The following is a 26,135-nucleotide window of genomic DNA, read 5'->3' as shown; positions in this document are numbered from 1 at the left end:
CCAATAACTTTCTAACTTAGAAGCGATGGCTGGATTTTCAGTAACTTTTGCTTTATTTATAACTTAAAAATTAGATACTAAATCAGGAACCACCTAACATCGCTCACCACAACAGTAATCTTTAATATAAATTCCTTTAAGCATAAATTTTCTCCCCAATTTCATGTTTTAAAGAAATAGTGAAGATTACTGAAGCCAACCACTCCTTCCAGACATTTCTGTATTGGTAAGAGTTGGAATCCTGGAAACAGATCGGCTGTGTTTGAACTCATACTTTTATACTTATGAAAGTACGATGTACATACTTCATCTTTGTGAACCAGGGATGCCTTTTAGTCTCTCTAGCTTCTGTTTCATTTGTTAAATAGGGATGGAATAGAAAGTGTCTCATTTAGTTGCAATGACTAAATGAGATATTGCAATAACTCAGTAACTACATACAGTTGGTGCTCAAGAAATGTAAGAACTTTAGTTCCGGCAGCTTTAGGGACTCCCACAGCATTGGTTGAAGCCTCCAGAGACAAAGACCTTTCCACCTCAGGGATCCCTATAACACTTTTGAATCACTCTGGCTCTTAAAAAAGTTCTGCTAGAACTTAAAATTTCTCTTTCTCTTGCTAGTTGGTGACCCTGATCATGCTCCTCATAACTTGCAGGGGAAAAATAACAATTTTTCCCTTAAATATCTCAAAACAAGCTAACTTGCCTTTTCCCCCACTTTTGTGAGTTTTTTTTCCCTAAGTGAAATATTCCGAAAGTTTTTCTTCACATGACATGTCTTCCATCCCCTCTTTGTCACTAGCATGATGATTCCGCTACAAATCTCTTTTGGTTTACAAACACACAATATTCTTATAATGCAATACACATAACTAATGAAATAGCCCAGGAGAGGACTAAGAAGTTAAAAACATGTGAAGTTTTGATTCTGAATAATGAGTTTCATTTCTCCATTTTCAACCCTTATTTCTTTTATTTTCAACCTTTTAATTCTTTTTCATTTCCTGACTAATTCAGTACTGAGTAAAATGGGGTTAAGGGAGCAATAGGAAGTACGCTTGTCTTCTTGATTTTAAAAGGAATGTTTGTATCAGCAAGCCCTACTATATCAAGTAAATTTTAGTGAAACTTGAGGTAGGCCTATTGGAAATGGAGGATTTCTGAAAAATGGTTAAGGTCTGATGTTTGTATCTGACAACCTCAAAGAAAATGAATCACTGAAGCTGTGTTTCTTATACCTCGTTTCACTACAAAAATTGTTCATCTGAACTTAAAGATGAGGAAGTATTTTTGATTACACAGATTCGCCATCAGTTGTCTAAATATTATTCAATAAAATAAACAATCTCGAGTACTTCTAAATCAAACAAGCTCTGATGCCTGATTCCTTTCACAGTGTTGCCAGATTATAACTTTTCTGGACTTTAAGCTTTATTAACAAAGTCCAAGATCCCGGTAATTTTTTAACAGCCAAAGCACATGGGTACTGGCTCCCCTATCCAGAGGTTATGTAATTAGTATTATGAACCCAAGAGCTGCCCTTCATAGTCTATTCATATTAAATATTACATAACATATGAGGAAAGAGTTACATAACTTGAAACTATCTTTCTGAGTAGGACATGAAAGGCAAAAACAATAGAGTAACTGATAGATTTACTGTCTTTAAAATGAAAAATCTTTCTTGGGCCAAAAATAAAATTCATAAACAAAAGAAAGGACAAACTTGGGAGAAATTTGCTTTATGTACTTTTAAAAAATGTTAATGTGTTTAATATATAAAAACCCTTAAGGAATATTACAACAGATATTCTAGTTGAAAAATTAACAAAAAATATGACCATAGATGATGCTCCAAAGTAGCAAATGCAAATGATTGATATATGTGAAAAACATTCAGCTTTACCAATATTCAAAGAAAAGCAAAATTAAGCAATGTGTGCTTACAAAATTAACAGGGATTTTGAAAATCATAGTATCCAGTGATGACGCATCAGGGAAATGGAACAAGATACTCAAATGTTGGTAAGAGATTATTAGGGGGAAAAAAAGTTATAACATTTCTCCTAAAATATTGCTACAAAAATAGTCATAATTTTGAGACAAAAAATATGACAGGGTGCAGGAAGCATTCTAATAACCTAGTATAGCATACTGGTTAAATAATGGTACAGTCATGCAACTGAAGAAAAAAAATTTAACTTGGAAAAATTTTTATGATATTTAGGTGAAAATATTTAGAAAATAGTATTATTGCACTATCCTGAGAGTCAATTGATTAAATAAATTATGGTACATTGAAACATTATCATAAAATAATATTTAATAATTTGGAAATGTTTATGACTTCTAAATGATGAAATATTTACAAAATAGTATTATTATCCTAATAATATTTTTCACAAAAAATAGATCAAGACATAACTTTCTCAATAATTTTCTAAATATTTGGCAGTGAACATACATTATTTTTGTAATAAAAAATATTTTTTAATGTTATCTTGTTAGACTTAGCTTATAGGATCTTGCTAAACAATGTTTTTTCTCAGTGAATTTGATAAGCATGTCTCAACAAAGATGTTGATAAAAATGTTGAATACAACAAGGCCAATGGGAAAAGCTTTTATTATAAACAAAAGAAAAGGCAAAAATAAAGAGAAGAAAATATAACCTCACTCCGATTGAAACAATTCATTGCTTAGTATCCTTTGTGTATGCTAACTTAATAAGCTTTTAATTCATTGATTTGCATTTACATTTAGTGAAAATTTATCAATCTTGTCCATAGTGTCTTAATGAAATACTTGGCTGAAGCTCAGATTTCTCTGATAGATTAGTCTCTTGGTTGCAAGGAAGATAGACACATTCAGGTCACCTGAAGAAATGAAATTCCTTTTAAGATTACACATTCAGTACCTACAATTAAATAGATCCCAGGATCCAAGAAAGTTCTAGGAAAAAACTCTTTCTTTATGACCTATATGGTATCTCACTCAAGTACTTGCTTCCACTCCAAGATTTGCGTTATTCTCCTTTTCAAACTGACTAACCAATCCATTCTATATTGTTCTACTCCAAATCACAGAGAGAGCTAATCTGCTTAGTCATCACTGTGCAAAGAATAGCTCAACTGTTTCTTTAAGCGGAGGCTGTGGATGAGTCATTTTCATCTAGAAGAAACAATGGGGTTGGCAGGCACTATGATTGATGTGTCTGATGCTACTAATCTGCTAATTCTGGCAAGAAGATACTGAGATTAGAATGACATGATTTGTTCATAGCAGAAACACTCTGCCCAATAATCACCAATTTTACTTTTAAATATATTCATAGACCAAATCATGGGGAGGGAAAAAAAGGCAAAAAATAAATTTTAAAAGCACAGAAAATGTATGGTATGCAGTGAAAAAGTCTAATTTAAAATATATTTGGTTTCCTAGAACAGAAGAAAGAGAAAATAGACAGAAGTAATATTTTAATATTTAATGACCAAGAATTTTCTAAAAATCCAAAGTATATTAGTCTCTTCCACAGGGTTGTCTACAGAGGGCGGCCCCATCTCCTACTCAGCTTCATGGCCACCTCCCCTGACCACCCAGACAACTCATGAAACCCTCAAAAAGAAGACCAAGAAGTTCATCTGTTACCAGTCAGACCAGTAAGTCAAAATTAAGTATAATTGGTAGGAACCCAGGGGTACTGATAACAGGGTACACAGACGATTCAAATTTTGATGCCAAACATTTGTTATGGGAGCAATAAGAAAACAAAGCATATGCTGCCCGGTGGCTTCTGAAAGTTCCTGGTTCACTATGTCAGGGAGCTGGAAGTGACACTGATGTACAATAAATCTTACTGAGCTGTGGTTGCTCACAATGTCACTTCCAAGTATGGCAAAACCACTGTGCAAAGAGAAGCCCAGTTCACCATCAGAGTGACCAATTCCAATGTGTGTGCACATTGTATTTTGTTAATAAAACCACAATATATATGTGAGGGTATGGATGTAGACGTATCAACCATAAGAAGTGCTACAAATATTAAGCGATACGAATTTTAAAAAATTGGCATCTAGGGCCTCCCCGGTGGTGCAGCGGTTGAGCACTGGGCTGCGAAGCTGCCTGCAGCCTCTGCAGGGCCCGTTCGATCCCAGGCTGCTGGCGGGGGTCCCACATGGAGGGCAGAACTCTCCTGCCATGCCTGCTGCTCCCCTCAGCAGTGTATTTCGCCAGTCTGCCTGTTCTGCTCCCTGCTCTGGCTCTGGTGAATTCTCTCACCCTCCCTGAACTTCTGATTGTACCCAGTGCTTGTATAAATAAATAAATAAATCTTAAAAAAAAAAAAAGGCATCTATACATATCATAGTCAACCACTGAAACCAAAGACAAAGTAAAATCTTCAAAGTAGCCAGAGAAAAAAGATATCTTCATATCTTCAGAGGAACAAGAATAAAACTAATAGCTGATTTCTCATCAGAAATAATGGAAACATCAAATGTCAAAAAAATGGATGACTAGATCAAGAAGATGTGGTACTTATCTACAATGAAATACCATTCAGCAATCAAAATGACAAACATGTCATTCATGGCAACATGGATGGAACTGGAAGATTATAATAAGAGAAATAAGTCAATATCAGAAAAACAAATTACTGGATGGTGCTGCTTATAAGTGGAATATAGTGAAACTAAAGAAAAGAATAGATAAAAAATAAACTTATAAATTAACCCTGCAAATTGATCATAGAACTGAAAAATCTAGAGGGAAGGGGAGAAGGCAGGGTAAAAGCAAGGCAGGGAGGAAGCACAATGGACCACAGGGGTGGGCCACAGATACTTTGGTGGTGGGTGCTATCGCAAAAACACTTGAAGTAGGGGGTCCTATCCTCTCCTATCCTCAAAATACAAACAATGATGTAAACCAACATTACCTCAACAAAAAATAAATAAGAAAAAATGGAAACAGAGGCAATGGCATGTCATCTTCAAAGAAAAAAAATAAATAACTTTCAACTTAGAATCTACATCCAGTGAAATATCCTTAAAAAAATAAAAGCAAAACAAAGACATTCCAGACCAAAAAAACTGAGAGGAATTACTGTTGGTAAATCTGACACTGATTTGAAAGTTGGTTGATACTGAAAGCAACAAGAAATATAATCCCAGAAAGAAGCATAGAAATGCAGGAAGAAATAAAGAGCAACAGAAAGTAAAAATCTGAGTAAATCTAAGAAATGTTAACTGAATAAAACAATAATGATATATTGTGAGATTTCAATTATACACAGAATTAAAATGTATAACAATATTCACATTAAAGTTCAGAAAGCAGCAGGTAGTATTCACAAATCCCTGTGCTACCTGGGAAATGGCAAAGTGTTACTTTGTAGCAAATTCGAGGATGTATCTTGTCTCTAAGGCAATTACAAAAGGAACAATAAAGAATGTAACCCTAGCAAGCTAACAGACTGGGTATAAAATAATTTAAAGTAAATCCGAAGAAAGCAAAAAAGGAAAAGAAACAGGGCCTCCCCTGGTGGCACAGCGGTTGAACGCTGGGCTGCGAGGCTGCCCGCAGCCTCTGCAGCGCTGGTTCATTACCCGGCCGCCGGCGAGGGTCCCACAAAAAAAAAAAAAAAGAAACAGACTATAGAAAAAGTGGGGAAAATAGAAAACAAACAAAAAAAAATGACAGATTTAAACCCAGATATTTCAGTCATTATGTAAAATATAAATGAACTAAAGTATTCAACTAAAAGACTGGATTGAAAAACATTTATGCTGCTTATAAAAGACATATCTTAAGAACACAGAGAAGTTAAAAGTAAAAAGATGGAAAAAATAAATTATCAAATATTTACCAAAAAACCTAAAAGATGGGGCATACTATAAATACTATAAAGCAAATGATTTCTAGAGCTAATGCAGGTTATTTCAAAATGATTTTAAGAAAGTCACTTCATCAGGAAGTTACAATAGTTCTAATTTTCTAAGCTCATAACACAGTTTCAAAATATCGTAAAGAATACTAGCAGAGGGCCTCCCCGGTGGCGCAGCGGTAGAGCCCTGGGTTGCGAAGCTGCCCGCAGCCTCTGCAGCACCGGTTCGATCCCCGGCTGCTCCCCGGCCACCGGAGGAAGGTCCCATATGGCGCACAGACCTCCCCTGCCGCCTGCTGCTCCCCTCAGCAGTGTACTTCTGTCCTTCTGCCTGCTCTGCTCCCTGCTCTGGCTCTGGTGAATTCTCTCACCCTCCTGCGCTCTGACTATACCCAGTGCTTGAATAAATAAATAAATCTTTAAAAAAAAAATACTAGCAGAATTGAGGAGAAACAGGAAAATACACAACTAGAATAGAACATCTTAACTTACTTTCCTCAATTGCTGATAAAACAGACCAAAAAAAATGATCTAGATTTCACTAATATAATTAACAAACATGACCTAATTAAATGTCCATAAAATTTATTGCTCAAGATCCTCCAAAGAAACAGAATCAATAGGATATATAGAAATAGAACAAGAAAAGAGAATTATTAGAAGAATTGGCTCACACAAGGTTATAGAGGCAGAGAAATCCTACAATCTATCTAATGCAAGCTGGAGAACCAAGAAATTAGTGGTATAATTCAGTCTGAGCCTGAAGTGCTAGTAAACAGGAGCTCTAATGCACAAGAGCAAGAAAAGATGGACATCCACCTCTGAGACAGAGTGGATTCACCCTTTCTTCACCTTTTTGATCAATTCAGGCCCCAGCAGATTGGTGAGGGTAGACTCTTTCTTTCAGGCTACTGAATCAAATAATAATCTCTTCCAAAGACACTTTCACAGACACACCCAGAAATAATGCTTTACCAGCTATCTGGGCATCTCTTACACCAATCAAGTTAATACATAAAATTAACCACCACAACACTGCCTCCGCCAGTTGAAGGAAACGCATTCTAGTTGAGTGTACTTGGACATTTAAATCAAAATTACCAAAACTGATTATATACCGGGCCAACTGTCAACAAATAGCAAGTATTGGAATAATACTGAGTATGTCCTCTGATCACAAAGAAATTAAGCTAGAAATCAATTATAAAAACATAACTACAAGTTCCCTAGTGTTAGGAAGTAAAGGCAGTATACTTCTAAGTATCCCATGGGTCAAAGGCAGACCAAAATAGAAGTGAGAACATACATATATTTCTTTTAATTTTTCAATTTATTTATTACATTGTTGTTCACTTTTGTACAGTATTGGATTTCTCCCCTCAAGTGTAACCCCTATAATCCTCCCACCACCATAGCACCTGTGATCTATCACCATAGTCCCTTGTCTTCTTCCCTCCCCTGCTTTGACTTCCCTCCCTCCCTGTCTCCTTTGGTGTATGCCTCTGATCTATAGTCTGCTTGCAAGTTTTGTCTTTTACTTGACCTTTTGTTCAGTTTCTCTATATTCCACATGTAAGTGAAACCATCCAATATTTATCTTTTTCCATGTGACTTATTTCATTTAGCATAATCGCTCCCAGCTCCATAAATGTTGATGCAGGGCCTCCCCTGGTCGCGCAGTGGTTGAGTGCTGGACTGCGAAGCTACCCGCAGCCTCTGCAGCACCGGTTCGATCCTCGACCGACAGCGAGGGTCCCACATGGCACGCAGACCTCTCCTGCCATGCCCGCTGCTCCCCTCAGCAGTGTACTTCATCAGTCTGCCTGTTCTGTTCCCCACTCTGGCTCTGGTGAATTCTCTCACCCTCCCACGCTTATGACTGTACCCAGTGCTTGTATAAATAAATAAATAAATAAATAAACAAACAAACAAATAAATAAATCTTTAAAAAATAAAATAAATATTGCTGCAAATGGCATGAGTTTATCTTTTTTGATCATTGATTAGTATTCCATTGTGTATATATAACACATCTTCTTGATCCATTTGTCTAGTTTGGGGAATTTAGGTTGTTTCCATATCTTAGCCTTTGTAAACAGTACTACAAAAAACAGACGAGTCAGGTTTTCTTTAGAATTAGGATTTTTGCATCTTTTGGGTAGATTCATAGACGTGGAATCACTGGGTCATATGGTAGATCCATTTTTAGTGTTTTGAGGAATTTCCACACAGCTTTCCATAGTGGCTGGACCAGTTTATATTCCCGCCAACAGAGTAAGAGGGCTCCTTTTTCTCTACATCCAAGAAAATACTACATATCAAAACTTGTAGAGTAGTAAAAACCAAACTTAAAGGAGAATTTATAACTTCTAATGCATACTTTAAGAAATAAGAAAGTCTCAAGTCCAATAATGTACATATCTACCTTTAAAAGTATATCTAAAGATAAAATAGAAAATGAACAAATAGAAAGCAGAAATAAGGAAATAATAAAATTAGAACAGAAATTATGGGACACAAAATAAATATAGAATAGAGAAAATCAATATGCCAAAATTGTTTTTTTCAAAAGAGTAATACAATTGCAAACTGCTGTTAACACTGATCAAGAAAAAAACAAAGGTACAAATAATAAATATCGAGAAGAAAAGGAGAGACATCAATATAAGATTCTATATACAGGACCTATAGAATCTAGCAATAAAAGGAAATTATAAACAACTACACGCCAATGAAATGGACAAATTCCTAGAAATACAGATCTCCCTTGACTACAATGGGATTACTTCCCAATAAGCTCATTGTAAATTGAAAATACTGTAACAAAAATGCACTTACACCTAACCTATTGAACATCACAACTTAGCCTAGCCTTCCTTAAGTGTGCTCAGAATACTTTGATTAGGGGCCTACCCGGTGGCACTGTGGTTGAGCGCTGCCCGCAGCCTCTGCAGCGCCGGTTCGATCCCCGGCTGCTCCCTGGCCACGGGAGGAGGGTCCCGCATGGTGCGCAGACCTCTCCTGCCGCCCGCTGCTCCCCCCAGCAGTGTACCTTGGTCCCTCTGCCTGCTTTGCTCCCTGCTCTGACTCTGGTGAATTCTCTCACCCTCCCGCGCTTCTGACTGTACCCAGTGCTTGCATAAATAAATAAATCTTTAAAAAAAAAACAAAACTTTGATTAGTCTACAGTTGTGCAATCACATTAACACAAAGCATATTTTATGAGTAAATATTGAATAGTTCATGTAATTTATTGAATACTGTATTGAAAGTGAAAAACAGAATGGCTGTATAGGTTCTCACCATTAAATGTACACAGCTGAAAGGGCACCAGGCATGAAGCACATTTGAAGCACTGAATTAAAATTAATTGCTGAGTGACAGGGATACTACAGCAACGGGATAATCAATTTCCCTCTCTGATGAGGTTTGGGAATGGCTGGTAAAATATTTATTTTCCCTGTGATCATGTGGCTGCTTAGATGCTATTGCTCACTGCTGTTGCCCAGCATCACCAGAGTATAGCCTACCAATTATCACTAGCTCAAGAAAAGACCAAAATTCAAAATTTGAAGTACCATTTTTACTGAATGTGTATTCCTTTCACACCATTGTTGAGTCAAAAAGTCACAAATTGGGGCCTCCCCGGTCGCGCAGCAGTTGAGCCCTTGGTTGCGAAGCTGCCTGAAGCCTCCGCAGCGCCGGTTCGATCCCTGGCTGCTCCCCGGTCCCACGTGGCGCAAACCTCTCCTGCCGCCCGCTACTCCCCTCAGCAGTGTACTTCGGTCCTTCTGCCTCCTTCGCTCCCTGCTCTGGCTCTGGTGAATTCTCTCACCCTCCCGCGCTTCTGACTGTACCCAGTGCTTGTATAAATAAATAAATAAATAAATAAATAAATAAATAAATAAATAAATCTTAAAAAAAAAAAAGTCACAAATTGAAGTTTTGTAAGTTGAGACCCCTGTATTTAACTTATCAGAGTTGAAAAAAAGAGTAAAGAGAAAATCCAAACAACTCTATGTCTATAAACAAAAATTAAATTCATAATTTTAAACTTCTAAAACACATAGAAGAATTCTCTGGGGAATTCTTCCAAACACAAAAGGAAAACACTAATATTTCACAAAGCCTTCCAAATAACAGACAAGGGGAGAATAGCTCCCATTATTTTATGAGGTTGGTACAACCACGATATCAAAAACTGACAAGAGCATTTCAAGATAGGAAAATTTCAGGTTAATCTTTCTCATAAACAAGATGCAAAAGCCCCAAATAAAATATTAGCAAGCAAGTCTTCCAAATCAGAAAAAAACAAAAACAATGTCTATTACCATTGTATAAATAAAATTCGTAGTATATTCAAACAGCAAACTATCATACAGCAATGAAAATGAATAGTTTTCATTGACTTCTCCATGCAACAAAGTCGATGAATCTCACATAAGTAATGTTAAGTGAATGGAGTAAGTACAAAAGGTACACAATATAGGACTTCATTCACATAAAAGTAAAATTAGGGAAAATTAATCTCTATCAAAATCAAGACAGTGGTAAATTCAGGAGGAGGATAAGATTGAGAGGGAACATGAAGTTCTTGCAGCGTGTTGGAACTGTTTTCTTTCCTGATCTAGGTGTTCGTTACAAAGGTGAGTTCACTTTATCAAAATTCATGGAGCTCTAGACTAAAGATTTGTACTTTTTATGTGTATTAATGACATTTCAATTGAGGAAGAAAAAAAAATTCTAGTTTCTTACTTGAATTGACATTAATCTCGCCAGTCTGTGTTATTCAGAACTGATCATCCCACTCTCCCATAAAAATTAAACTCTATTTATTGTATAACTACTTCCTTGAGGACTCTCAATTCACAGGGATATGAATCAGAAATGGCTTTATTTTTGTCAAATAATCCCAAACACATACTAATTGTGCTATACCCCTGCCATTTTTAGCTGGATATCAACTCTCTCAATCACACCTTAGCTTGATTCTACTTATCAGTCTCTTCAGTTACTAGAATCATCTCATTCTGGCAAGTAAAATTCAGTTCTGCTTATTTTCAATTTAGTTTCAAGATGAGATAAAAATTTCTTTCCCCTTCTTCTCTCTAGAGAAAAGCAGACAGTCTGTTGGTGGCTTTCAGTGTGTGTATGTATGGCCTGGCGGGAGGCTGGGAGTGGGACTAAGAGCTGGAGAGCTCTACTCTAATACCCCTCCTGTTCCTCCTTTCCAGTACTCTCATTCTGATGTTAGAGTAAGAGAATGAATGTGGAAATAGGTATTTTATTAGCTCCCCTAATATGCTCTCTTTAAGATGCTGCTGTTTCTCTAGTCAACACTGTCAGATTTTCAATGCTGTCTATACTGGAGAGAATCCAAGTACTGACTTCCTTACTGAAAAGGACCCTTGGGGTGCCTCCTTGCTGCCTAGTTCCTATAAGGTATGTCTTTTGCCTACTTGACTTCTTCCACTGGTGTCCAGCAAGCTGCCTCTCTTAGATATGGCAATGTGGGTTTCTCTTACCTAGGCCGTCTCTCTGCCATCCCCATCCTTGTCCTAGAATACCAAGCACTTTGCTAGCCCCAGAGAGGTCAGAGATGAGACAGTCATCAGTCTCCAGTCTAGCAGAGAGGGATGATTTGGCATCTGCAACTTTATATGCAGTTCTCTTGAGGGAACTTTAAGGGGAAGACTCGAAGAGGAAGAAGAGTCTCCATCTCCTCCCTAACAGTGAACACAGGGTGAAGGCAAGGTGTTGTCACTTCACAAAAGGCTAACTTCCGATCTACCCACCCTTGCTCATACTCCAGGGAGTATTCATTCAGGGATGATTTAGGGAATTTTTGGTGGTCAGCCTGTTTTCCTGTGTTGACATTTCTTAGTAGACTGGCCTAACCATAGGTGGTCCGTGAACTTAGAATATGTGTGCTTACCACCTTCTGTGAGCAGCTTTGGACCTTATCCAGGGCCCAGTGAACATCCCTGTTGACATCCTGTTATACTTGTTTCCAACCACCTGGAACTTGGGTTAATCTTCACAGCATATATTGGAAGAAGAAAAAAAGAACAATTCTGTATTAACCAAAAATACAGTGACAAAGGGAAAGGTATACAGGAATAATTACAATAATTTTCTATTTTGCAAAGAAAACTTACCTTCAAGAAAATTTGGAGATCTGTTACTTATCTACATAAATTTGCTAAAGGCATTGCGCCACAATTTAAAACAAGCAAGAGGGTATGATGCATTAATATGTAATGAGGGGAAGGCACAATATTGTATTATAGTCAATAAATGGTAAAGAGTAATTTCTATCCAGAAAGGGAAACATCAGGCATAATTTCCATTTTATACAGTCATATAAAAACATTATTATTAATAATATCACAACTAATTCAATAAAATGGCCACTTGCTTCTAATTAGTATCACAGTTCACTTGACAGATCTGAAGTTTCCTAAAGAAGGTTTTGCTTTACTGATTCTTCCTGAGCTTGTCATTCCCATCTCCCACGTAGTTTCACACATGGACCAGCTGCCTGCTATAGTAGTTGAGCAGCGTGGTAGGCTAACACAAAGAAATGCCACAGAACCAAAAAAAAAAAAAAAAAAAAAAAAAACCTATAATATAAACAGCATTTTTAAAGTAAGAACTATTCTAATAAAAATGTTCAATAGGGATGTCTTTGAAAACAAAATATTGAAGTTAGCCTTGAAATATCACTTAATACAGTATGAAAATTTCCTTTTATGAGATCTGACTTTCTATGTAATACATAATCTGATTCTTACAAACCGTTGAAAAGTGCTGTGAATAGAATATATTGTACTAGTGGCTTAAAATGGTTTGGATTATCCATTAACATGCTTGAGGAGTGTAAGATTACATTTCAGGTAATTCAGAGTAATATTTTTAAAATGTGGATGCTGATGTGGAATCATATCCAAAAATATTATACCCGATTATGTGCTATCTTTTAAATTTATCTAAATTCTTAGAAATATCTCACAGTTCATTTTAAGGCAATAAATTGAGTAACAATTCACTTAAAAACATTATTTCATAAGTCCTTATTAGTATCAAGTAGAAAGAATTTCTATTTTTATTATACCATGGAATAATTTTAAATAACTCCCAAATCAACTACTTGCCACACAGAATAATACATCATTCAAACAAACCATTTCATTAGTCTCTGAGTTTTTATGAAAATATTTAGTAAAGCAAACCACTGATATAATTAAACCCCAATGAAAAACATTAAACAACTATTTGAGAATTAGCTTTGGCCATCAATGTTATTATAAGAAGTAAACAGTTTAACTTTATAAGGTTATTGATTAATCTTGCTGGGAATGAGTCTCATAATTTTAAAAGAAATTCTGTATTCTTTCCTTAGAATCTGAGTAATAAGTCTAGGACTAGACCAAGGAAACCCAAATTATACTAGCCTCCTGTCCCATGAAAATGGATTCTCTTCTCTGTTCTTTAGTACTTCACGAATGTTATTGTGAGCATCACTCACAACTCTGAGCATCAACTAACAAAATATCTGGAGTTTTTTAACACTGAATAATTTGTGACATCAATAATGGCAGAGTTCGTTCCAAATCAGAATTTTTCCTCTCAAAACTCTTCCACAATATTTTTTGCACTATTATTGCCTTTCCATCTCAATTTATTTTTAATAATATCTTTTCATATGATAAAATGCATGCTAATCATAGCAAAGCTGAGTAATAAAACTAAAGGGAAAATATCCATAATGTCATCGATTCTTTCTTCCAGGATATTGTTGAAATTACAGTCTGAACAAGGTGCTTTACATATTTTTTCAATGCTAGGGATGATCTTTAATTCACTTGGGTTTTTGATAAATTTGGCTACACATATGGAGTACTTCATGGTTAAATGCACCTACTGTGTTTACTAAAAAAGCCTCTAAGTATGGCCTAGCCATTGCGGCTGAATTTAAAAATTTAATGTTGGTATAATTTCATTCCACTGTAGGTATTTCTTCTTCACAAACATTTTAACAGATAAATGATAGCTATTACATATAGAAAGCCTTATTTTATGATATAATTATATCAACAGTAAGTTATTCGTATTTTCACTTTACAGAACAAAGTCTAAAATCAATGGAATAACTCAGGAGTGGTAAAATGAGAATTTTAGGGGCTCTGAACCCAATTCTCTCTGTTTCCAAGGACATTCTTTCTACCATAGTCCAACACTGTCCAACACTGTCCAATACTGTATAATCTGCTCAAGTGAACCCTGTGGTTGGGCACTTCAGATGTTCCCATCATTTTTTTAAAAACAAGAATCAATAATTTTGACAGCAATATCTAGATGTATAACATATTACTTGTTTTTATAATTATTTCCCAAAACAGAGGCTAACATTTTGGATTATTTCATTAGTGGTCAGACCATTTTTAAAAGCAATTTGTACAGATTGCTGATTGTTTTTCTCCAAGACATTGCTCAAATCATAATTTAACCTGCAGAGTATGAAGCTTCTTGCTTCACTGTGTTTTTGTAAAAACTGTGGCTAATTTAATATATGAAAGCTATTCTTTGTTGCTATATTTAAAAAAATTATTCATGATTCATCATTTTAATATAGCAATTCTCCATGATATAGAATGAATCTGATGTCAGAATTGAATAAATCCTCGAACTAGAAATAGGAAGTCACAGGAGTTGTCTTTAGACCATTTTCCCCTTCATTCATTCAATAGTTACCCAGTTCCTACTCTAAGCCAAGCATCATGTTGGTGTCCAGGAGATAAATAGGAAAGCTTATCCGTGAGTTTATAAACTAGCAAGAGAAACAGGCACAAATAAACAATTACAGTACACCATGACCAGTACTGGTCATGTACAGTACACCAGACCAAAGTAACAAAGAGGAAAATACTTTGAGAAACAGAGGAAGGCACTTAATCCAACTTCAGGAAGGTTCTGGAAGCCATTTTAGAGATGCTAAGGTTTAAGCTCCAGGCTTTCCCCAACCAGAATTAATTGCTTCTTCATATGTGTTCCTATACTAAAGCATATTATATTTACTGTTTCTACACCTCTCACTCCTCAGTGGGCTGAGATTCTTGATAGGAAGGGATTATACCCCTAATAATCTACTATAACTCTTCCCAAAAGCTAGTAGGAATGCAATATACATGTTAAATTATTTTGAATTCTAGCCTCAAATGCATATTCTCTCATACTTTCCTCTTGATATTTGTATAAATGTGTGGTTTTCCATTTGATTGTAAAAATAATACGATTCCCTTACAACATCATAATGGTTAAAAGGAAAGGATGAAAAATAGTTAAGTTTTGGTGATGGATCTGGAGCAACAGGAATGTTTATACATTGCTGGAGGTAGCAGAAATTGGTACAACCACTTTGGAAAAACTGTTGGCATCTATTAAACCTGGATGGTACCTTACAAACTAGCAACTCCACTCCCAGGATTTTACTCAAAACAACATAAATACATGCAAACATTCACCAACCGTATTTTCACCAAAAGTGGCACTATTCATAACAGCTCCAAAATAGAAAACACACAGATGCTCATCAATAGAAGAACTTATAAACTTATTATGGTGTGGTTATACACAACAAAGGAAAAGAATCTACACTCAACAATATAAAAGAATTTTATAAAATAATGTTGACAGCAAAGAGCTAGATTTTTAAAATATTTATCGTGTTTGATACTTTTATACAAGGCATAAAAATAGGCAAAACTATTTTGTGCTACTAGAAGTTAGGAAAGGTCAGTTAGTAGTAGGAAGTTAACGAGCATAGGAGGACAGAAAGGCAAGCTTGTGGAAGTGCTGACTGATAAAGGTCTGTTTATCTGAGAGCTGGCCACAAATATATGTTTCTGCCCTTTTCTATATGTATATTGCATTTAGTTTTTTTATTAAACATACAACTTGTTTGAAAGCTGAAAAAACAGACATAATTTTAAAAATTTAAGTCACCCAAAAGCCATCATCCAGAACATTTTAGATTACCTTCTAGTCCTTTTTTGAAGCCACAATGTTTGTGTTCCTCTCCCTGCTCCACACACACACACACACACGCACACACACAGACTTTGCTAAATTAGGTTCATTACTATTTAATTTCTGTTTATATGTTTACTTCAGGTTAATCCATATCAAGTATTTCTTGCAAGCATGTCTTTAAAACTGCTGCTATTCCATCAAATATAGGTGCTCTAATGTGTTTCATCAGTTCCTCATTGTTGCATATCTAAAGAAACAAACGGATATTTGTTATATATTGATATATCACATCTCTCCCTTCCAAGCGGGCTCGCGGTCAGCGCCTGGGCCTCTACAGTGCAGCCGCGGCGCGCGCGCGCACGTCCCCGGTTGCCGTGGGAACCGCTGAGCGCAGCGGGCCCGACAGTGAGCGAGTGCGAGGCCCGGATATGGAGCTTCCGAACCCGGTCCGTCAGCGGCTGGGAAACTTCAGCCGGACCGTGTTCAGTGACTCCAACCGGACAGGGCCGGAGTACGGCGAGGGTTCTGGTGAGTGGCCGAGGCCCAGCGTAGAGGGTGTGGGCCGCGTGGACCTGGCGTGGGTTTTAGAGCGGCCAGATTTTTGCCAGGACCTAAAATGGCGGTTTCGCCTTCAGCTGGTTCTCCGCAGTGCGGAAGCGCCCTGGAGGAGGGGCCGGGCGGAAGGCTAGGCTAGGGCTGGGGTTCCTCCGGGCGGGTTCCTGTCTTTCCAGGGCTGATCTTGCTGCGGCCCCACGGCAAGCCGGGTAGCTGAGGTAGGGCCGGCCTTCCTCAAGAAATAAAAATGTAAAAGCCGCCTCCGCGGCATTCGTGTGGGGCCTCGCGTCCTCCGAGAAAGCTCGCGTAGGCTTTTCTGGTCAGGAGGGGAAACCGCTCAAGCAATCTCCCTGCCCACTCCCCACCCGGGTAAAATATCTCCCTTTTTCAATTTGTAACAGAAGATATAAGCTGCGCCGCAAGTCCATTTTCTGGCGGAAAAGATGGCAAATGTTTTGAGTCACTTTAAGCCGCTCTGCTTTCCAGAATGACAGCTGCCGCATTAGTACAACCTTCAGTAAAACGCTTTCCCTTCCCTGCCATCTCCTCCCCATCTCCTATACATAATGCTTTCCCTAAATCTGGCCACAAAATATCAAGATGATGCATTCTACATGACAGCAAGTGAATAACGCAGTTTCCTTCGTCTTCTCCTCTTAAATCGTGACGATAAACAACATACTGTCAAACCCATGCAGTTTTTATCACTGAACTCTTCTCAGAAATAGAAATCGTTTCCTCTTGCCTTTTCAGAGATTTTTTTTAAAGGATGGGGAAGTCCAGTCAATTCCCACAGTTGTAATTGTCACCTGATGACTTGCCTCTTCCTAAATTCAGGCCTTTTCATGATTTAGCATGTACTGGGAAGAACAATGTGAAAAATGGGTATTTATGTTTCTGATCTTACAGCTCATGTTTAATAGGAGCTAAAATCTGATCGTAGAAGGTGTCAGGATCAATTGACCTTTTCTGTAAAGGGCCAGATATTAATATTTTAGACTTTACAGGCATAGGTCTCTGTACAGCCACAGACAATGGTAACTAAGTGAATATGACAGTGTTCCAAGAAAACTTTATTTACGGATACTAAAAATTGAATTTCATATGATGTTCAGTGTCTCATTGTTTTGGAGGTGGAGGGAGCGTTCGCCCACCATTTATAAATGTGAAAAAACATTTTTAGTAACTGGCTGGTCGTATCCCTACCCTTGATTCACAGCTGTAAAATGTAGCTCATTGTGATTTAAGTTCCCTTTATAGAACTCAAATGGCACTCTTGCAAAATTTAATAGATTCATTTCTGGTGTTTTCAAGGTTTATTTACATATTAACTGGATTTTCAATTGCATAATTAGTTTGACCTGAAATATAGGCATGGCATCACTCATATTCAAAATTTCTAACAAAAAAACTTACCTACAAAAATGTTGATTAATTACTGCTCCAAAGCTACTAAAAATTTTAGCTTAACCTAATTTATCTTTACTTTCCCATATTTTATTTTTTATGGATCTGAACTAGGATTATTTGTACTTAATTACAAATGAATATCTTATGTACACAGCTAATCAAGAGTAGTACTGTTGTTATGAATTTAGAATCCCTGACTAGTGAATATATCTTCAGATGTAACACATTTTAAGAATTCATTTATCAGTGGTAATTTAATAAATAGCAAACAAAAGTGGATCATAATAATGAGGTCTCATATACTTGGAGCAAATGGAAACTTTGATGTGAGAGACCATAATTATATGTTATATTTTAAAATTATTAAATGATAAATATAAATACTCAACTGCAGAGAAAAAGAAAAAATAGTTTTTAAGAAATTTCTTTTAGAACCTTTATATATTCTTTCATTTAGATCAATGGATTTCAAAGTAGATGTCTACTCTTCAAGTGTTAGAATTCAGTCAAATTTAAGGGTGCTTTTGTAGAACTCAATTTTAAAAATCAAACCTAATTTAGAATCCTCTTCCTTCCCCCCCAAAAAAAGTAGTATGTAATCAGCATTAGATAAATGAAATTTATGTATCACAAATGGCTACACTGAATATATCCTTATAATATTATGCTTTCATTAATTCATTCTCTCTGCTTTTGTGTATTTGGTACTGTTTGTAGAATAAGATGATAGGTTCTATGAGGGTCTCAAATTTGGGTAGACTGCTTACAAGTAATCTATATATTAAGAAAAGGAAATGGGACTAATATTTATTAACCCCTAAGTGCCATGCATAGTGCTGGAGTGAAATGATTTTTATTCTCTCTACTACTAACAACAATCTGTGAGGTAATTTGGTTGATTGATTTCCTACCACCATTCCTTATGCCTCCTTTGCCTCTGTTCTCTCTCCCCTCTCCCTCTTTACCTTAGAAACCTCACTTTATTTGTGTTCACTAATTTTTATAAGTCTTTTGCTTTGTTGTCTTTTCCATTACATAAATGACCAATATTTGTCTGTCATTCTGACTTGCTTTACTACACATAATTTCCTCAGAATCTTTCCATTTTGCTATAACTGTCAACATTTCATCCTTCCTATCACTAAATAATATGCCACATCTTCTTGATCCAGTACTCTAGTAATGGGCACTTAGGTTGTTTCCATTGCCTAACTGTTGTACATAATGCTACAATAAACAATGTAGAGCATCTAATTTGTTTTTAAGAAGTGGGGTAGAGGCCAGAGTCACTGGAGGTGAGAAGATTCACCAGAAAGAGTGGAGAGCAGACCAGTAGATGTACCGAAACACACTTAGAGCATGTGATTTTGAGTTGATAATTTCATGTTCTTCGGTTGGATGCCCACAAGTGGGATTGCTAGATCATATGGTATTTTCATTTTCAGTATTTTTTGCTTTCCACAATGGCTGCACCAGTTTGCATTCCCACCAACAGAGTTAATAGGGTTCTTTCTCCACATCCTCTCCAGCATTTGTTGTTGCTTTTTTAATCCATGACATTCTGGCAAGTATGAGATGATAGCTCACTGTGGTTTTAACTTCCATCTCCCTTATTAAAAGCAATAAGGAACATTTTTCCATATCTCTGTTGGTCTTCTGAATATCTTCCTTTGGTGACTTGTTAAGATGTATCCATTTATTAATTGGGTTGTTTAGGTGTTTTGTTGCTAAGCTGAATAAGTTTTTTATAAATCTTGAATGTTAACTCCTTGTTGGCTGTGCAGTGTGTGACTATTTTCTCTGATTCAGTAGGATGTCTTTGTAATCTACTTATATTTTCTTTCTTTGAGCAAAAGGTTTCTAATTTGAGGTAATTCCAATTGTTTTTGCTTTTATTTCCCTTGCCATAGGGGTCAAGTCTTCAAAAACATCCTGATATGATTAATATCCTGATATGATTCACTGAATTTTTTAGATATATTTTATTGTTGCAGGTTGCATATCTAAGTCTTTAACCTATTTATTTATTTATTTTTAAAGATTTATTTATTTATGCATACAAGAACTGGGGTACAGGCCAGAGGTGTAGAGGGTGAGAGGATTCACCAGAGACAGAGTGGGGAACAGACAGGCAGACTGACTGAAATACATTGCTAAGGGTAGCAGGTGGGCGAGTCAGGAGAGGTCTGCTGTGCCATGTGGGTTACTCCCTCGCGGGCTAGGGATCAAACTCCTGCTGCAGTGGCTGCGGATAGCTTATAGGTTGCATCTTAACCCCTCGCACTGGGCCCCTTTAACCTATTTAGAATTCATTTTTGTGCCTGCAGTTAGAGAGTGATCCAGCTTCATTCTTTTACACGTACTGTTCAGTTTTCCCAGCACCATTTATTAAAAAGACTCTCCTCATTGAATGGCTGTGTCCATTTTTTTTTGCAAATTAAGTACTTATATATACATGGGATGTTTCAGGGCTTTTGATTCTGCTCTTTTGGTCCATGTGTCTGTTTTTATGCCAATAACATACTGTTTTAATTACTTTTGCTTTATGGCATAGTATAAAGTCAACTACTTTATAATATACTAGCCTCTATTTTTCTTAGGAATTCTTTAGCTATTTGAGAACTTTTATGGTTCTATACAAATTTTTAATATTGTTTTTCAATTTCATTGCAGAATATGTTGGTTTTTTAATGGCGGTTATGTTAAATTTATATATCATTTTGGATGGAAGTCATTTTGACTATATTGATTTTCCCCCCATCCATGAGCATGGACTATCCATTTATCTCCTTATCTCCTTGTGATTTATATCCATTAATAATATCTTGTAAAAAAAATAATGTCTTGTAGTTTTCATTGACTTCACTGCCTTGGTTAATAGCTAGGTGTTTGATTCTTTTTGATGTAATTGTGAATGAAATTATTTTGATTTTTCTTCTCATTCATAGTTTTCATATAAAAATGCAACCGATTTTTGTGTGTGTTGATTTTGTAACCTGACACTTTGCTGGACTCATGTATTGTTTCTATTAGCTTTCCCCTGGAGTTTTTAGGGTTTCTATAAATAGTACCATATCATCTGCAAATAATGAGTTTTACTTCTTCTTTTCCAACCTGGAAAAACTTCTTTTATTTCCTAATGTTGCCTGGTTACTCTAGCTTACACCTCTAATACTAAATTAAAGTGAAGTTATGCCAATAAGCATTCTTGTCTTACTCCGAATCTTAAAGGGAAAGCTTCCAGTTTTTCACCATTAAGTTTATGTTGGCTGTAGATGTGGATACATAGCTTTTATTAGTAGGTTCCTTCTATTCTCATCTTGTTTACTTTTTTTCTTAAATAAGTACTGAATCTTATCAAATGTGTTCTCTGCATCTGTTAATAGTAACATGATGTTTATCTTTTCTTTTGTTGATATAATGGCATCACATTGATGAACTACATATGTTAAACCATCCTTGCATCCCTAGGATAAATCCCACTAGATTGTGGTGTCTAATCCTTATAATGTATTATTCAATTCAATTTGCTGGAATTGTATTGAGAATTTTCATATGAATATTCAGAAGGAATATTGGTCTGTAGGTTTCTTTTCTTGTGCTGTCTTTGTCTAGTTTTGGTATTAAGGTAATGTTGATATCATAAAATGTTTAGGAAGCATTCCCTCTTGGATTATAAATAGGCTTAAAACTTGGAGTTTTGTTGAGTCTATACTATAGTTACTAATTCTAGGGAACTAAAGAACTTCTAGGGCATAGACCAGGATTAATAGTTTGTTCCTTTTATTTCTTCTGTAGATAATGAAATGGTCTCCAGTTTGGAACTGCAGATGTCACTTTATTTTAACACTTACTTTTTCCCACTTTGGTGGATAAGCAGTGTTATGATGCTTCAGATGAAGGTCAGTCTATGCTCCAGTACTTCTGCTGAGATCTCTTCTGACCACCCCTGGCATTGGAATACTGTTAATAAAATTAAAGTTCTTAATATTTTTTTCTGTCTAAGTTTTATTATATGTAAAATTTTACAAACATTTTTAATTTTTATTTTTTAGTATTCAATCTTGCCTGATTACTACAAATTTATTGTGGTCACTGTTATCATCCTGATAACCCTAATTGAAGCTATCCGGTTATATCTGGGCTACATGGGTAACCTACAGGAGAAGGTAGGCTCTTCTTTCCTTTCTCTTAGCACTACATACATAAAGGCATTAAGATTTTCATAGCAAGGAAAAGGGAGTGAGATATGCTAGAAAGCAAAGGCCTACAGTTAAGGCCTGGCTTCAACTTTCACACTGCTGTTACTGTGGTTAGCTTAATCTCTTGAGGCACAGTTTCTTCATGTATAAAATGGGGGACATATTCATTTCACGGGTTTGTTGGGATTAAATGAAATAATTTCTGTAAAATACTTGAACACAGTAAACACCAAAGAATTGATAATTTTCCCTCATCTCATCAGTTTTGAAAATACTTGGTCAATTATACATGCTTATTTGGAATCTGAATAAGAAAATGGGGGGAAATTATAACTCATTTCCTATGCCAGTCACATATTTTCTGAATCATCTTGATGCATAAGTATTTACCATTACCAGAGCTTAGGGATAGAGCCTAAAGATTTTATGGTTTTCTAGGCCCTTCATAATTAGGCCCCACCCAGCCTGCCTCACCATATTGCTTGCTGTTTCTGCCCAGCATCTTAGGCTCAAATAATGATTCCCAGTCCGATTCATCCTACATCTTTGCTTACTAACCTTTTTTCCTTGTCCTCCTTCTCCCAACCTTAAATTGGGAGAATTTAGAATCCCAACCCCTTTTTTTTCCTCCAGTTTTGAGACATAATTCACATATAACGTTGTGTACATTTAAGCTATACCAAAAAATGAATTGAGATATATACATGCACAGCAAAATGATTGCCACAGTAAGTTTATTCACTTCACATAGTTACAAAGATATTTTTCCCATGTGATGAGATCTTTCAATATCTACTCATTTAGCAGCTTTCAGATACACCTATCAGTATTGTTAACTATAGTGATCAATAATTTGTGATACCCATAATTTATTTATCTTCTGACTGGCATTTTGTTGTCTTTTAACCATCATCAACAATTCTCGTAATCCCACCTCTAGTAACCAATAACATGACCACTGTTTCTATGAATTTGGTTTTTATGATTCCACATGTAAGTGAGGAATACCTTGAAGACCCATCTATGTTGCCACAAATAACAGGATTTCCATTTTTATGGCTGAATAGAATTGAATTCTTTTTTTACCACCCTAATCACTCTCTTAATTCTTGTACCATTCGGTATATACCTCTAAGTGTTGTGCTTAATTTTCCACTAAGTTATAGTATTCTACGATTGTCATGTAAGTCAGTTTGTTCTTCTTACGTAGAGTTTAAGTCCTCTGAGAACAAGGACTGTACTATTTTTCAGTTACTCCCAAGGTCCATGATGCAGGTTCATAGCAGTGCTAAGTACTTACTTATCTGTATAAGCAAAAGGCTGTACTTTACTGATCTTACTATTCTTTTTTTTAAAAAAACCTTATACATTATAAATTAACTGCACATTTTAAAATACTTACATTTATGTAAAATATGCATGTATACCATCAATCATAATGATAAAAACAAAATGAGGATCCAGCAGTTATGAAACCACCTCTTAGCTTAAGAATTATATTAGGAAAAGCTTGCTACTTATCTATGTGTTGTACTTCATTTATTTCTTCTGACACAAAAGATAACTACAATATTGATTTTCGTATTTGTTATGATGTCCCTTTATGTGTTATGCACTTAACCATATATCCATGCATTCCCAATGTAATATTGAGCTTAAGTTGTATTTAAACTTTGTACAAATATTCTAAAATTTTTGCAAATTATTTTATGCATCATTAAATATAGTACATATGTTCACATTGCACTATTTCACTATATTTCATCTATATAGTGATCTTACTATTCTTAACTGTGTCATTGCAGGTTCCTGAGTTGGCTGGCTTTTGGCTTTTGAGCCTTCTTTTGCAATTGCCTTTAATTCTTTTCTTGCTCTTTAATGAGGGCCTAACAAATCTGCCCTTGGAAAAAGCAGTGCATATTATCTTCACCATGTTCCTTACTTTCCAAGTTGTTTCAGCATTTCTTACCTTGAGAAAAATGGTAAATCAGTTGGCAACTCGTTTCCACCTTCAAGATTTTGACCGGCTCTCTGCAAACAGAAGAGATACTAGAAGAATGAGATCCTGTATAGAAGAGCTTTGACCCAGCGCTTTTCAGTGGAAAATTTAGAAGAATGTGTTTAGAAGATGACTACAAGAGTTAGGAAAACATCAGAGCGCTTGCATAAGAAAAGGGACAGTGCAAGTGTTTTGAATTATATACTTTCTAGCTCTGAAATTCCAAATTTGGGGGCAATGATAAAAGACTGTTTGTACTTGAAAGTAGCCCTAAAATCTAGATGTTGTCCACCTGATGCCAAATGTCTTATTTTTGTTGTTGTCAACTTTTTCAGGTATGTAGAAATCTGTGACAGTGATCACAGTTTAGCTACTTTAATGTAATATTTCTAGTTAACACCTTTAACTAGACAGTAGCACCTGTAACTAGGAATATATATATTTCTTTTAAACTTATTGGCTGTCCATATCTTGGTTGTAAATTTGACCATGTTTCTTAGGGCACCTAGAAATGCTTGTCAATATTCTTGTGTATTAGACTATATTTATAAACCAAATTTTCATATCTGCTAGGGTTAAATTCTAGCTCTAGTGCTAGCTGTTATACTGAGTAGAAGAAGAAAACTAGTAAATTGTGGTACTTAGGAAATATTTTTATCATGAATTTGTTACCTTTTATAAAATGATGTTCAGTATTTATGGTGGTGTTGTGCAAAATGTCTTTACAATAAATAAAGTATTTATGTTAAATTTTCAGCAACAAATCATTCCTGTCATTTGCAGTTCTTTTGGGCAGTGGATTTTTTTTTTTTGTTTTATTACAGAGTTGCTAGGAGAGGAAGGAGCAAAAAATATATATATTTAGGACCTTTACATAGTGGCACTGCACTAGGCACATTGACCCTTTTTTTTTTTTTTCATTTAGTTATTATTTATTTTAGGCACATTGACCCTTATCTCATTACATCACTATTCACTGAAGAACTGCTTTATAGCAGGGAATTCACATGAAGTTTGACTTGAAAACCAGGGTGTCTATTAACAATAGTGAGAGTTAAGATGGCCAAAGGGAATACAAACACAATCTCAAATGAGGATGTTCGCTGAGTGAAACGTGCCTTTATAAGTAACATAAATGAGAGATAGTTGCAGCTACCTTTAAAATGATTCCAATTTTCTTTTTATGCCCTATGTTCATTTAAGGATTGCCCTGTTTTGCCTTACTCATCCTTATAATAAAACGTCTGAACTTCCCACTCTTAATTACACCTGCCCAAACTGTTTATACTAATTTTATTATTTCTGCTTATTATTATATATAATGTCCCATCAATGATTTCTCCCCCATGCACTGACTGATTACTCTTTCCCCTAAACCAAAGTAGTGCCTGCGTATACTCCAATAATTTGACATTCAAAATAGAATTCCATTCGGATATTATTTTTTCAAGATAGGAATAGGTGATTCTATAAGAATTTAAAAAAAAAACTAAATATAAACAACAGATGAATTAAGGGAGTGATCAAAAAAGAATTTCCTATTTAGCAACTGTTTCCAGAGTTTGAAATAGAAGTGGCTCTGATATATTTAAACGTTAGAATTTTAGCTTTTAATCTCTTAACCCTAAATTAAAGTTTAAATGTATCAGAGGCACTAACGTTAAAAAAAATTAAGACTAGGGGCCTCCCCGGTGGCGCAGCGGTTGAGCGCTGGGTTGCGAAGCTGCCCGCAGCCTCTGCAGAGCCGGTTCGACCCCCGGCTGCTCCCCAGCCACCAGAGGAGGGTCCCACATGGCGCGCAGACCTCTCCTGCCGCCCCGCTGCTCCCCTCAGCAGTGTACTTCATCAGTCTGCCTGCTCTGCTCCCCACTCTGGCTCTGGTGAATTCTCTCACCCTCCCACACTTCTGACTGTACCCAGTGCTTGTATAAATAAATAAATAAATAAATAAATAAATAAATAAATAAATAAAAATAAATCTTTAAAAAAAAAAAAAATTAAGACTATAAAAATTTTAGGAAAATGAATTTGATTTATTAAATCTTTCCAAAAAAATT

The 26,135-nt window shown here is 35.9% G+C and overlaps 1 protein-coding gene across 2 annotated transcripts; it reads left to right on the top strand.

The window, feature by feature from the left end:
* The first annotated feature begins 16,298 nt into the window (after positions 1-16,298).
* Positions 16,299-24,834, top strand: TMEM17 (transmembrane protein 17). 2 transcript variants are annotated; one of them, XM_037527470.2, is made up of 4 exons: positions 16,299-16,440; positions 21,676-21,779; positions 21,933-22,046; positions 23,885-24,834. In XM_037527470.2, exons 1-4 carry the CDS (start codon positions 16,341-16,343, stop codon positions 24,161-24,163), a joined length of 597 nt encoding a protein of 198 aa, XP_037383367.1. In that variant the 5' UTR covers positions 16,299-16,340; the 3' UTR covers positions 24,164-24,834. The 2 variants fall into 2 exon arrangements, with proteins under 2 accessions (XP_037383367.1, XP_037383368.1); XM_037527471.2 differs by lacking the exon at positions 16,299-16,440 and adding an exon at positions 16,620-16,685.
* The last annotated feature ends 1,301 nt before the right edge of the window (positions 24,835-26,135 follow it).

The sequence above is a fragment of the Talpa occidentalis genome, unplaced genomic scaffold (assembly GCF_014898055.3).
Source record: "Talpa occidentalis isolate TD23 unplaced genomic scaffold, MPIMG_talOcc4v2.1 talOcc4.5, whole genome shotgun sequence".
Lineage (NCBI taxonomy): Eukaryota > Metazoa > Chordata > Mammalia > Eulipotyphla > Talpidae > Talpa > Talpa occidentalis.
This window is presented reverse-complemented; position numbering and strand designations above follow the sequence as displayed.

Excerpts from the sequence above, each read along its gene's own strand:
- TMEM17 (XM_037527470.2), top strand. The coding sequence starts at position 16,341 with ATGGAGCTTCCGAACCCGGTCCGTCAGCGGCTGGGAAACTTCAGCCGG. Across the intron at positions 21,780-21,932 it reads TTATGATGCTTCAGATGAAG|TATTCAATCTTGCCTGATTA; the intron begins GTCAGTCTATGC and ends TTTATTTTTTAG. Across the intron at positions 22,047-23,884 it reads TGGGTAACCTACAGGAGAAG|GTTCCTGAGTTGGCTGGCTT; the intron begins GTAGGCTCTTCT and ends GTGTCATTGCAG.